This window comes from Strongyloides ratti, scaffold srae_chrx_scaffold0000007, assembly GCF_001040885.1.
Source record: "Strongyloides ratti genome assembly S_ratti_ED321, scaffold srae_chrx_scaffold0000007".
Taxonomy (NCBI): domain Eukaryota; kingdom Metazoa; phylum Nematoda; class Chromadorea; order Rhabditida; family Strongyloididae; genus Strongyloides; species Strongyloides ratti.
In genome coordinates this window covers 94438-108340 of record NW_020171515.1, presented here as the reverse complement: position 1 = coordinate 108340, position 13903 = coordinate 94438, and the positions used below count along the sequence as shown (strand labels likewise).

Below are 13903 nucleotides of genomic sequence, written 5' to 3'. Positions count from 1 at the left end.
ATATTATTTATTATCTTTTTGTTTATTGTTAATCATAACTATAAGAAAATATAATGGATAATTTTTAGAATAAAAATTAGTTATATAACATATCATCAAATTACAAAAGACTGTTTCTCTTCCCAATATTAGCCTTAATTATTATTCATCATTATATTAAATTGGTAAATAAAAATAAAAAAAAAATTATAATAAAATTGATAAATATATATTTATATATAAATAGTCTAACAAAGTATTAAAAAAAAATTTTTTATGTCGAATTTAAATACTACATAACATAATTAAGTATATGATACATTAAAAAATTATAAACAAATAAATATTAAATTAGATTATTTAATTTTTTTTTTTGGTGATGGATAAGATTGTGGATCCTAAAAAAAAATTCGTCAATTTAATAAAGTCAAAAAAAAATCATACCATATTGGAAACAAAATGTTTTGCTATATAATCTCCAGATTGATATGGAGTCCATTCATCATTAACTAGTATTTCTGGCTTCAATATTACTTTTTCATCATTTAATATACTTTTAAACTCATTAATATCTTTAAAAAGAGGAGTTCTAATTTTTGCTGATAATGGTCTTTTCTTAAGTTCATCATTTTTTTGTAAGTTATCTTCATTCAAACTTTTATTTTCATAATTAATATTTTTTTTTTCAACTTCATTTTTTATATTATTGTAATTTGAACTGATTTCTGTAAAGTAAAAAAAAAAACAAATTATCATTTTACATATTTGTAAACGATATAAATTAAAGAAATTTATATTGAAAATCCCCATAATAAATATTTTTTATTATATTTTAAATTTTTTAAATAAAAATTTTTATAAACATTTTGATAAGAAATATTTATAATTAAAAATAAATTAAATTTATAAATTATATTTTAAATTTACAATCTTTCATACTAGTCAGATCATATTTATGTTTAAAAAATTTATAGTATTTGTAAATTATACTTCTGTCTTTTAAAACTAATCTATTATAAATATATTATTATAGTTAATAATAGAAAAAGCTAATCTTTTTTCTTTGAAAACTAAAATTCATGATAAAATTTATTTTAACAAACTAATAGCTGTAGTATTATAAAATTAACCAGTCATCAAAATAAAAAAAAATAATAAATAAACAGTTTTATATGGCATTCTAAGTAACTTTAAGATCTTTTAAATATAATTTTAATTTTGACTTCTGTTCGCTTTAATTGTATTACATTCTTCACAATTTAAACTTAATAAAATATAATATCCTATCTCAATTCATTCAATTTAATCATATCTTTTCACAAAATAAATTCTTTATTTAGAAAAAAAAATTTTCAAAAATTTTTTTTTAGTAAACATAAAAAAAAAGTTAAACCTTCGTAGTAAGTTACTATCTAATATAAATAAACAATTGTTTTTTTAACATAAATATATATATATAGAACACTTCAACGTGATCTTATATAATAAATGTCTGTTTAAGTAGTCACACTTAAAACGTTTAAAGTTATGTCCACAACAATTTAATTTTTCAATAACATATATAATATTATCTTAGAATCCTATATTATAGACATTTTTACTGATAAGTATTTATTCTTAATATTATGTCACTCTTCCACTGATGGCTTCAAATTTTATTTAATCTTGTAGATTAAGTAAAAGTATGGCAAAAATAAGTTACATGATTATATTTTGTTATGTAAGGTGAAATTTAACCAATTTTTTTCTATTCAATTTTATAATATAATAATTTTTTTATATTTTTTTTTGTATAGATTTTTCATATATTGATAAACTATAATCTTATGAATGACACAATTTTTAAATTTAAATTACATAATCTATTATGCTTAATAAATTTTCAAATAAACTAACTAATATTTTGTAAATAAAAAGAAATTCTTTTTTTTTTCATGTAACGTTACTTTAAACAGTAAATAAATTAAATGAAGTATAAGAAATAATTTTGGTTATCTAAGAAAATAACATGATATAATATTCTAAAATAAAATATTTTTTTATTTGAATGATAGTAATGCCATTATCATCAAATATTTTTAATTTAATTTTTATTTCAATATGTTGTAAAATCTATTAATTTTAATTCTATCTCTTAATAATTTGCCACAATATATTTTATAATGTAATGTTAATGCCTAAGACAATATTTCAATAAAAAAAAAGAAAAAAATTTAATTTTGATTATAACTTATTGGAATATTTTTTTTTATAAATAGAACGATAATTATTGTTAAGCTAATTTCTAACTAGTATTTTTGTCTTTTTAAAATTAGCAAACAATTACTTTATAATTCCAATGACTTTAACAATTGCTACAATTTTAATTATTCTATTATTTTTGCTTCTTATATTTTATATCAACAATTTTGTTGTTGTAAGTTTTCGTCTTTTTTTTTACATACACATTATTTGAACTATCATAATTGTGATCATAATTAACAGTTCTACTAAATAGTATTTTTCAATAAAAAAAAAAAATTTTAACTAAAATACTTACTATCTGAAATGGAAGTAAATTACTATCTTAAATGAATTACTTAAATTATATTTTTTTTATAAGATAGTTTTAAAAGAAATTATGGTAAATGCACCATTAAAAGAAAAAATATTTAAAAGAAATTACATATTGGATTTTAATACAATAATTAATTTTTTGAAATTTTACTTAGTTTAAAATTAAATAGATTTATTTCACAAAACATTTAAAATGTAAAATAAAAAAAATTTTTAATTTTAATCAAATACATGATATTTTTAAACTTACTTTCAACATTTTCAAATGTTTCATCTTTTTTCAAGTTAATATTTGTTTCAGTATCATTACCAATTTTTTTTTCTAATACTGTATCAGAATTTGTAGAGGTTGTTGATGATATATCATCTGATACATTATTAAATAAATTAATTTTTGAAATATCTTTATTTATTGTCTTTATCATACCATGATTTTTATTTTTTATTTTTGGTAAATCATTATCAATTTTAAAAATATTTTTATCATTTTTTTTTAGTTCATTTTGTAAAATTATTCTAAAATAAAAATAATATATTAAATCTATTAAAAATAGTTAAAACATTGTTTTAATTTTAAAAGAATAATTTAATATTTTTTGTTACCAGAAAATTGTTATTAACAAATCTGGTTACAAAAATATAATTTATAAAATATATGGAATATTGGTCACATTGCGATGGACATTATCGAAGTCGGACGTTGAAAAAAGCCCAAGCTGTAAGTTAATTTTTTAAATACAATAACACAAAAAAAAATAAAAATTTTTTTTTCTTATAAAAAAGTTAAGTAATTTAAAGTATATTAAAACATACCTATCTGTATATGGTGAATTATTATTTGATACCTTGTTACTTATATTGTTAACAATAGACGTTGTTTTTTGCGAATAACGATATGTTAATTGTCCACATGTATTAAAATATATAAACAACATACACCAACAAATAAAAAATAAAATTAAACCTGAAGCAAACATTAATATAATAATCCACCAATTATTTCCTTCTTTTTTTATTTGTCCAAGACTTAACATACTATTAATTTCTATCACTGGTAGTCCAAGGAAAGCTGATATATGTGACAAAGTTAACAATGACAAGTTTTCAGATATAATCTTAAAAAAGAGAATATGAAAAAACTTTTTATAACATTTTTTTTTATTTCTAAACCTACATCTGAATGAATAGTTCTATTCTTATATTGTACTAAAAAGTACAAAAATGTATTACTCATTTTTATATCCATTCCTGTTATCTAAAAAAAAAAATATATATATATATATTTTATTAAAAAAAATGTTGTTTAATTTTAAAAATTTTTTCTTTATATTTCTAAATGTCTAAGTTTTTTTTTTTACCATTCACATTTTTAATTACATTTTTATAAATTTAATATATTACATTTGGAAACAAAGAAATTGGAGACAATCCATATTATACACAGACATATTAGTAAAGTTTCATTAAAAATTCATATTACCAACAATTTATTTTTAATTGTAAAATTTACTAATGAATATTTTTTCTAAAAATAAATAAATTAGATGAAATTAAACACTTTTTAACTAATTAATCATAGATAGAAAAAATAATATTTTCCAAATTTTTATTTAATATACATTCCATCAATCACAAAGATGGATTTGTATGGTATAGAAAGTTTTTTTTGGCTTATATTTGTATATCAATATTATTTATTCAATTTTAGTTGTAAAATTCTTGTTTAAAATTAATTTCCTTTTTTGTATCAAATACAATGATACTTAATATATATATCTATATATATATAAGTAAATTTAACTTAAAATATTGATAAATGTTATAAAGTCAAAGTAATAAAGCAATCTAAAAATTTTAAAACAAATGTAATTTTTCAATTTTCTGCTCTTTTAAATCTTGTACTGTTTAATGAATTATGGGAATTTTTACTATTTTTTTTTAACATTACATTATATTATATATCTTTTTTCTATCTATTAAAAAGATTCAGTCCTACAATAATAACAGTGAAAGTATTTTTTTTAAACAACATATATCTTTAAATATAGAAAATTAATATTTTTATGTATTTATGAATACTAATATATTTGTTATCATTATATAAACATAATAGTAAGTTGTAATTTTTATAGTAAACTATTAATAAATATATTAATATAATAAAAATAATAATAATGTTTTTAATATCAATCTTATTATATTGTTTGCCATCAATTTTTATAACATTTACTAAATCTTTTTCAGATTAATTAATCTTTTATATCTATAAAAACAGCTTTTCTTTAAAAAATATCCTCTCTTTTATTAACGATTAAAAATTTTTCATATTTTTTTTATAAAAAATATTTAAAAAAAATTACATAAGATTTTTTTTAAAAAGCTTTTACATACTATTTTTGATTTCAAAAAGGTAAAAATTTCTTTAACAAAAAAAAAGAAAAAAAATGTTTTTATTATAAAAACATTCTTAATATATTCCAAAAAAAAAATAGTTTATTATTTTTAGCATCCTTTTACGTGGAAGAAAAGTATTTTTTTTTGTCACTATATATATATATATTTTTTTTTGTTGAAAAACTGTTATTTTTTATTATAATATATAACTATTTCCAAAACAATTATACCTAATGTATCTTTTTTTTTTATCTTTTATTATAAAAAAATTACTCTTTTATAATAATTTAAAATTATTAATTGATAGATATTATGTAAGAATTGTTATTTAATAACTTATAAAAGAAGATTTTTTTTCTATATAACTATCACATTTTAAATTCTGTTATCCATCACCATCTAATAACTATTGATAGCAACTTTCTTTATATTTATCAATATTCACAATGTAGTAAAGATCGTTAGAGTGATAGATGGTAAAACTTTTTACTCTTACATAAATGAAAGTTTTGATAAAAATAAATTTGAATAAAATAAATGGGACATGTATATATAAGGAGGAGATTACTGTTGATAGATACAAACAATGATATGTATCATTATTTTCTTCTAGCTTTACTATCTATGTTTTTTAAATAGACATCTTTACGTCTTTTACTTTTTTTTTCTCACCACATTATCACTATAAAAAGAAATATTGAAGATATATACTTGACTTTTTTTTTTTTTATTATTTGTATAATTTTTTTTATTTGTTTTTACTTGTGTACTATTATTTCTTAAAATTTTTATAAATATTTAATGATCCTTATTTAGATAAGTGTATCGTTAAAATAAAAATAAAAAACATTTAAAAAAATTACATCTACCATAATATATTTAGTTAATTAATGTTAAAATTAATAAAATAAAAATAAAAATAAATAATATGTAATATTATTTTTTTTTTTTGATTTCAATTAAATTTAATAAACAATCATATTTTTTCTTATAAAAAAGTATCTTATTACATTATGATTAAATAACTATGGTATAATATATATTAATACAATTAAAAATATTTATATAAATATATTTATATCTTCCTTTCTATTAAAAAAAAAACATGAAAAAGTAAAATAGATTTTGTAATAGTATATTTTGAATATTTCCTTTAATTTCCAAAAAAAAAGAATTCTATTTTTTTTTCATGAATATATTAAAATAAATATATATACTTTTTTTTGGTAAATTATATCAATAATTTTTATAGAAATGACTCTTTTAAATTAGTTTATAATATCAATCTTTCATATAATTATTTAAAATGACATTAATTATGAAGTGCCTAAGTAATGAAAAATTTATAGAATTACCAAAATGAATATATATAAATTATTATATTTCAATAAATTTTCATTTCTTATGGAAATAAACATTAATTGATATTGAAAGAAGTTTTATAGTAGTATGATAAGTTTAAATTTAATCTTAACCATATGTTACATTTGTATAATTTACATTATATCAAAAAATTATTTTTAAATTTAACATAAAAAAAACTTACATTAACTTTAATTATATTCTTTTTTCCGATTAAATATGTTTCTGTCATATTAACTTCATTAATATCATTATCATTTGGCATTTGAAAATCCCAATAATTTCCATCTTTATTTAAATTTGTGTCTTCATTTGGAATGGACTTTTTTGATAAATGATTTGATAATGATAGTTGAATTGAAATTAAAATAATATTTTCAAGTTTTTCTTCTATTCCCATTTCTTTTAGATTATTTTCACTATATCCACTACCTGCTATAACTAAAAATAACATGATATATAATATTATGCAATATTTCCTTTGAAATATTTCTATTATTAGTATTCATTTCTTTTTAATTAGTATATATATTTATATTAATAAATAAATAAAATTATTTAAAGTATTGTATTTTTTAAATGTTTTCTTTAATTATTTTAATAATTTTTAATTTTTATATGTGATGTATCAATTAATATATATATATATATATAAATTTATGAGTATTTAATATTTTTTTTTATTACAAATTAATTTTGTATCTCTAATATATTTAAAAACATAACTTTATTTTATTTCACCCCCTCATGTTCGAAAAGTTTAATTTTATCAAATATACATATATAAAAATATATGTATATGGGCAAAAGTTTTATCAAAACTGAATAATGTTAAATTTTTCATTTAAAAGCTTAGGTTTCAAATATTGTAATAGTAAATTATAATAGTATATATATGTATATTTATATATGTATATATAAGAAAACATGTTGTTGATTAAACTTACTCAATTCATTTATGTATGATGGATAAATTTTCGAAACATTTTCCATTGTTCCATTATCAAATGAAGTTGATATATTTGAGGTTGTATCTTTTTTATTTACACTAACATTATCTGAAAAATTTCTTATTTTAACACGCTAATTTTTTTTTTCATTTATTTTATTTTATTTTATTTTTATTTCCTGATTTACAATCTTAAAATTAATTCTTTCATAACTGCTCGAAAAATATTTTTATTAAGATATATAAGAGGAACATTATAAATCTTAATAATCATCATTTTACAATTAAAGATAAAAGTAGTTTTTTTTTTAATATTCGTGTGGGATATATAATTGATCTTTTGTCAATATGATTAGAATTTTTCAAGTATTCCTTGTTAATAATCTATTTGCATTATTGTACTTTACCTCATTTCTAGTGCTTTTAATTATGGGAAATGGATTTAATATTTTCAAATTTTTTTCTCATTCTAATATTATAATTATTTTATTTTGTAAAGTAATAAAAATATTTATTAATATAAATCTATATATTTTAACTTATATTTTACTACTTTTATCTAATAAAAAAAAATATAATATTAATTTTGCCATTAAATATATTTTAAAATTTTATTTACTAATAAAGTGAAATATTAAAAATAAAATGAACAAATTGTCGATTGGATCAAGCCATTTCGACTGATAAATATAAGTTAGCTGAGATTAATCTTATAATGACAAAACATATCTCACGTAGCAAACTTTATAAAAATTCTGTATTTTTACCATTTTTATTTGTAAGTTAAAAAGACATTTTATTCTTTCTATTCCTTTTTACCCTTATTAATATATTTTTTACAAAAAAAAAAAATTTTTTTTTCTTCCAACAACCAAATATAGTATAAAAATTTAAAAATGATGTTTATAATTTAAAAAAGAAATACATATAAGATGTATTACTAATCCCAAGAGTAACATTTTTATAACTACAACAACTACATAATCATAAAAATAAAATTATCTAATTATTTTGAAAGGCTATTTCTAATAAATGTAAACTGTTAATTTTTGGAGGATACACTTTACAAGTTACTTGTTAATAACAAATTTTTAATAATTTCATATAGTAAAGATATATGGAGATAGATAGTTAAAGAATAATAGTATATATCGTAAGTAATATAATTCAATTTATTATAACTATATCCCAGTAGATTGTCTTAAGTGGTTGTGAAATTTAATTTATCAAAGTTTCAACTAATATAAAGTAGTTGTTGAGTTTAAAAATATTAAACTATATATAAACTTCTTTTTTTCTTCTTCTTTATTTTTAAAATATATTATATGTAGATGTAAAAATTTATAAAATCAAACATTTCATTTAAAATAATTTCTTTTATCTATATTTTTAAACTTTTTTCTAGTTGTCAATTAAATTTTAACCTATTTTTATATTATATGATTCAATTTTTTCGTAAGAATAAAAAGATCTTTGTGAGAAATTAAATTGATATTTAATTTAGTAAGTGACAGGATACAATTAACAAGAAAATACTTCTCTAAAAGATATACAAAGTCTTTTGACCAGATAAAGCTATAAATTTTTGAAGTAATACATATAAATAACATCTTTAATGTATTTCTTCAATACGTATTAGAAATATCTTCATAAAATATATTAGTATAAATATTAAATAACAAACCGAAAGAGTTAAATTATTAGAAAAAATAAAAAAAAATTTTTTTTTTAAATCTATTTTTTGTACCAACCTTTTTTGAATGATGTATAAATTTTAAAAATTTATTGACATTATTTAATCTACTTTGTCATAGTATAATAATTTATTTTATATAAAAAGTAAATATAAACTTATAAATTTTTATTTTATTTTTAAAGAAAATATTAGTTTCTTAAGACAAAAATAAATGCCATTGTTATATTTCATTATAAAAAAGAAAAAACTTTCTAACTTAAACATATTTTTCAATGAATAAGTAATAATATTTTTACAGTAATTGTTATAATTTATTTTCTCTATCCTATACTATATCATTAAACTACAATTGAATTAATCATATATATAAATGTAAATTTTTAATTTATCATGGTAAATTATATATTATTTTTTATTAAAATTATTGTTTTATTCTTTTTTTTTTATAATATTTATTTTCCTTACCTTCACAAAAAATTAATATATTGCCAATGGCAAAAATAGATAATAATAAACATGTTGTAAGTATCATTCTGTAAAAATATATATAAATGAATTTAAATAATAAATTAATATTTAAGAGATTAATGAAATAATTTTTAAAATTAATAATATTTTAACATTTCTTATTAAATGGTATGTAAAAAAAAAGAAACATATATTCAGGATATCTATTTATTATAATAATATACAAAATTTTTAATTATTTTTATATCCAACAAAACAACGACTAATAATTAATATTTCATAAAATTTTTTTGATCATTAAAAAGATTTATTCTTATAGTCCCTAAAATAATGTTTATCATAATTATATTATATAATATATATATATATAATATAAATATATAAATATATATGCATATATTTTTCTTTTACACATCATTATTTTTTCTATATTTGTACATTTTATAATAAAAAGGTTGTTAAAAATTTTAAAAAGATAGTATACAATAAAATAATTGATATGTATTGAATAAAATATAATTTTTACTACATTTTTAACTTTAAGGAAGAAAAGTTGAAAAATAAAAGTTTGTAATAATTACAATCTATTTAGAAAATTTTACATATTTTGTATAATTTATTGTTGCCATAGTACCCAAAATATAATACTACATTTTATTTAAAGTTCATTATACTTCTTTTTTCTTAAAAACTTAAAGAAAATTAAGTTTTTAATTTATAAAAAAAAATAAATAAAAAAATTTTTTTTTAATAGTATACTTGAATAAAAAAAATTATATATACAATTTTTTTTTAATATAATATTAAAAAGAAAAAAAAATTATTTTTGGCATATTTAAATATTTTTAAGTTAGTTAATAAATATAAAAAAAAATTGTATATTTATTATTTTATATATTCCCATATTTTACCAAAATAATAGAGTTAAAAATGACCATTTGAATAAACAAATGTTTATCATATTTAGTATCTTCAATAGTTATTTTTATAGTACCAATTTATATTTTTTTTTAGAACACTTTATATTTTCTTTTTATAAAATTTTTTTTTTATTTCTTTATATATTTTATATAAATATACTAAATTTATGATATTCCCTATTTTTATTGAAATATTAGAAGTATTCTTATTATTAGGTATTTCAAAGAAGTAATATAATATTTATAACTTTTAAAATTTATTTTAACAAAGTTCTTTTTCTTTTTTTAGATTATCTTAATTATATATTTAGAGACTTTATAACATATATAAATTTTGTTAAATAATTACTATAACAATTTATAAAATACTTATTTTATTTCTTTATATTATATATATATATATATATTTTATTCCCTTAAAATATTCATAATCTTCATTTTATTTTATACTAAAATTGTCTATATCTCCTTTTTAGTAATAATAAAAAGTTGCAAATAAGGTATCAATTACATATAAAGATAAATATCACACAGGTACCATATAAAATATTAAGATTGTAAAAGTCACGCTTATTACTTTTCATACCTGCTTATTTTAGTATAAATTTTAAATTTATTTGTTTTTAATAAACTCTTATGTTCTTGGACATGAAACGATCCCACACAACTGTTTGCTTCCATTTTCATTTGCCAACCTAAAATATTAGTGGCGTTGATATTATAACTCTTTTAAAGTCTTGATAGTCACCACTTAATACTGACTTTTTGTGTGCACTGTCAATGAAAGACCACATCTCTATACAAAATATTAAGGAAATATTATAATTTACTCATAAATTTAAAGAAAAAAATTTTTTTTTTCTATTGCTTTAAAAATTAAAAAGAAAGTGTTTTTAAGTTTAATTTTATTATTAAAAAAAATAAGATAATACTACTTTTAAACAATAAGATTATATTTTTTGTTTCATTAAAAATTAAATTTAAAAAAATAAAAACGTTAGATATAATTTTTTAAGCTAACTTAAAAGTGTCTGTTTAAATGTTGAGGACAAAAGAATTAACAATACAAAAAGCTTACATTTATTTTTATAATTTTTCTTTCTTCAAAAATAATGCCTAAAAGTTGTTGTTATTATTAATTCAACAACATCATTTACAATGTCAAGCTCTTTCTAACTTTAGACTTATTATATATTATTTAGAAGTAAAGAATTACTAATTACCTTATACTTAATGAATCTTTACATTATTTATTTAGATTCTTCCTCAATTGCTAAAATTCCTTGTTAAAAAATAATTAAATAGAATTCTTATTTTTTAATTTTGTTAAATGTGATTTTTTTTTACTTTTTTGATGTTATCTCTTTCTTTTTTTTTTGTAAAGATTCTTTATTTATGGCCTGTTATTATTTGTACTTTTATAATTGAAAATGTATATATTTTTAAATATTTTAAACAATTTCTTTAGTATTTATATTATAGTTCAAAAATTATTTTATAAAAGTAAAATAAAAAAATAATAAGATTCTTCTTTGAATATAAAATTTTATTAAAATAATTATTAGTTAAGTTGTTTGATCATTTATATATCATATAGTAGAATAATAAATTTTTATATAAGTTATTTATATATTTTAAATAATAAAAATAATGTTATTGAGATGAAAAAAATGTAATAATAAAAGTATTTTGATCATTAAAAAGAAGTACATTTATATATTACTACATATTTCATCTGATATCTTTAATTAATATTTATTATAATATTAAGTAATATATTATTATTATATATATATATATCCTCATGATCTTTATTTTTATTATTATTTCATTTATTCTTTTTACATGTATAAAATATATATATTTTATATCTCAATAGAATTTAAAGACTAACTACATGATATATTGAATATTTTACAATCTCATATTAAACTCTATTTTGGTCAAAATTTATCATTACAGGGTACATAATACGTGAAATATCCCTTTTGCCATACTTATTTCTATGTAATCTAACTTCTTTTCTCCCATTTTCCTGATAGGTTACTTGGCAATTCGTCCCTATTACTCCATAAACTAAACCCGTTAAATATAAATACAACTTAAGATGGCAAATTCATTTATTTTTATGAGGAAAAATATTAAAGAAAGCACTTTCCTCCATATGTATGATAAATTGTTATTTGCGTGTTAAACTTTTTCAACTAATTAAACTTTTATAATATATTTTATAAAAATATATATTCATTTTAATTTGTGACTAAAAGATTTTTTTTTTTTACAAATTTTTAACTATATTTAAATTATTTATAAACACGCAAAAATATTATAATAACAGATAAGGTAATATTTTATCATATGATTTTTGTTATAAAATAATTTAATGTTACTTTTATTTTTTTAATTATAATAAAAATATCTTATTATTATAATACAACATTGTTTGTATTTTTTTTTTTTGAATAACATTATATAAATTTATTTTAAAAACTCATTAACTAGCTATTTAATATTTATATTTTTTTTTCTTATCCATTTTAATTAGTTTCCTCAACCATACATAATAATGTACTTTTTTTTTTATTATACATAAAACTATAAGAAAGTTCTTTATTTATTATTCAATCAAAAATTAAATGGTTTTATGGTAAGCTTTTAACTTTATATAATGGAGCCAATTAGTTACTTACTTTTATGTTGAATAAAATTTTACTTAATCAAAAGAAGTTAAAATATGATGCCTTTTAAATATATGTTATATATTATTAAGGTTAAATTTGAGATATTACTTATAATTTATTCTTTTATTATGGTTACTATATTTTTACTAAATTTTTAAATTAAAAACTATTATTTTTTTTAACTAGTATTTTTTTTTTCATATCCTCAACAAAACAAAGAAACCATTCTTTAATATTATTTGAAAAATTAAAATTACATTGAATTGAATAACTTTGTTTAATACCACTTTTTCTTAATATTTGTTTTAAATCCTTTTATTCGTATTTTAATGTATCATCAAAATATATAATTAAGACTTTTTGAATTGTATCTAAATAATCATTTTTATCAATTTATACTCTTTTATTTTGTGTCATATTTTTAGGCACTTTTATCAAAAGATATACATTTAAAGTTATATATATTTTATATATATCTTTATATTTATTTTTAAAACTATATCATTTTTAGACATATTTATACTAATTTTTTTTTTATCAAAATGATATATGAGAATATATAAAATATATAATTTGAGAAATTTTTTTATTTTTATACTGTAAATATGAGCTAAATTTTGCCAATTAAACCTTCTTAATTTATTATCCTTTAAGCGTAACTCTCTCTAATTTTCAAAACTTATGTTCATCATTTTTCAACTTATTATTATATATTCATTTTCTTAACATTAACTTAATACCCTGAAGTGAGAAAAGTTTTAATCAGTTTACACTACTCAAAAGTGGATGTAAACACTGTGATTTAAAAAATAGTAATGCAAATAGTTTCCTAAAAAGCTATACATCATTTTCGTAGATCCTTTTTATTATCAATCTATTTATTTAATCAAATTTGCCT

At 16.6% G+C, this 13903-nt stretch overlaps 1 protein-coding gene across 1 annotated transcript; it reads right to left on the bottom strand.

Annotated features, from left to right (window-relative positions):
• Nucleotides 1-335: 335 nt before the first annotated feature.
• SRAE_X000253600 (Hypothetical protein) lies at nt 336-9468 on the bottom strand (the record flags this gene model as incomplete). The annotated part of the gene is made up of 8 exons (XM_024645706.1): nt 336-377; nt 424-704; nt 2786-3051; nt 3349-3650; nt 3710-3790; nt 6476-6732; nt 7239-7349; nt 9402-9468. 8 exons carry the CDS (start codon nt 9466-9468, stop codon nt 336-338), a joined length of 1407 nt encoding a protein of 468 aa, XP_024499962.1.
• Between the last annotated feature and the right edge of the window lie 4435 nt (nt 9469-13903).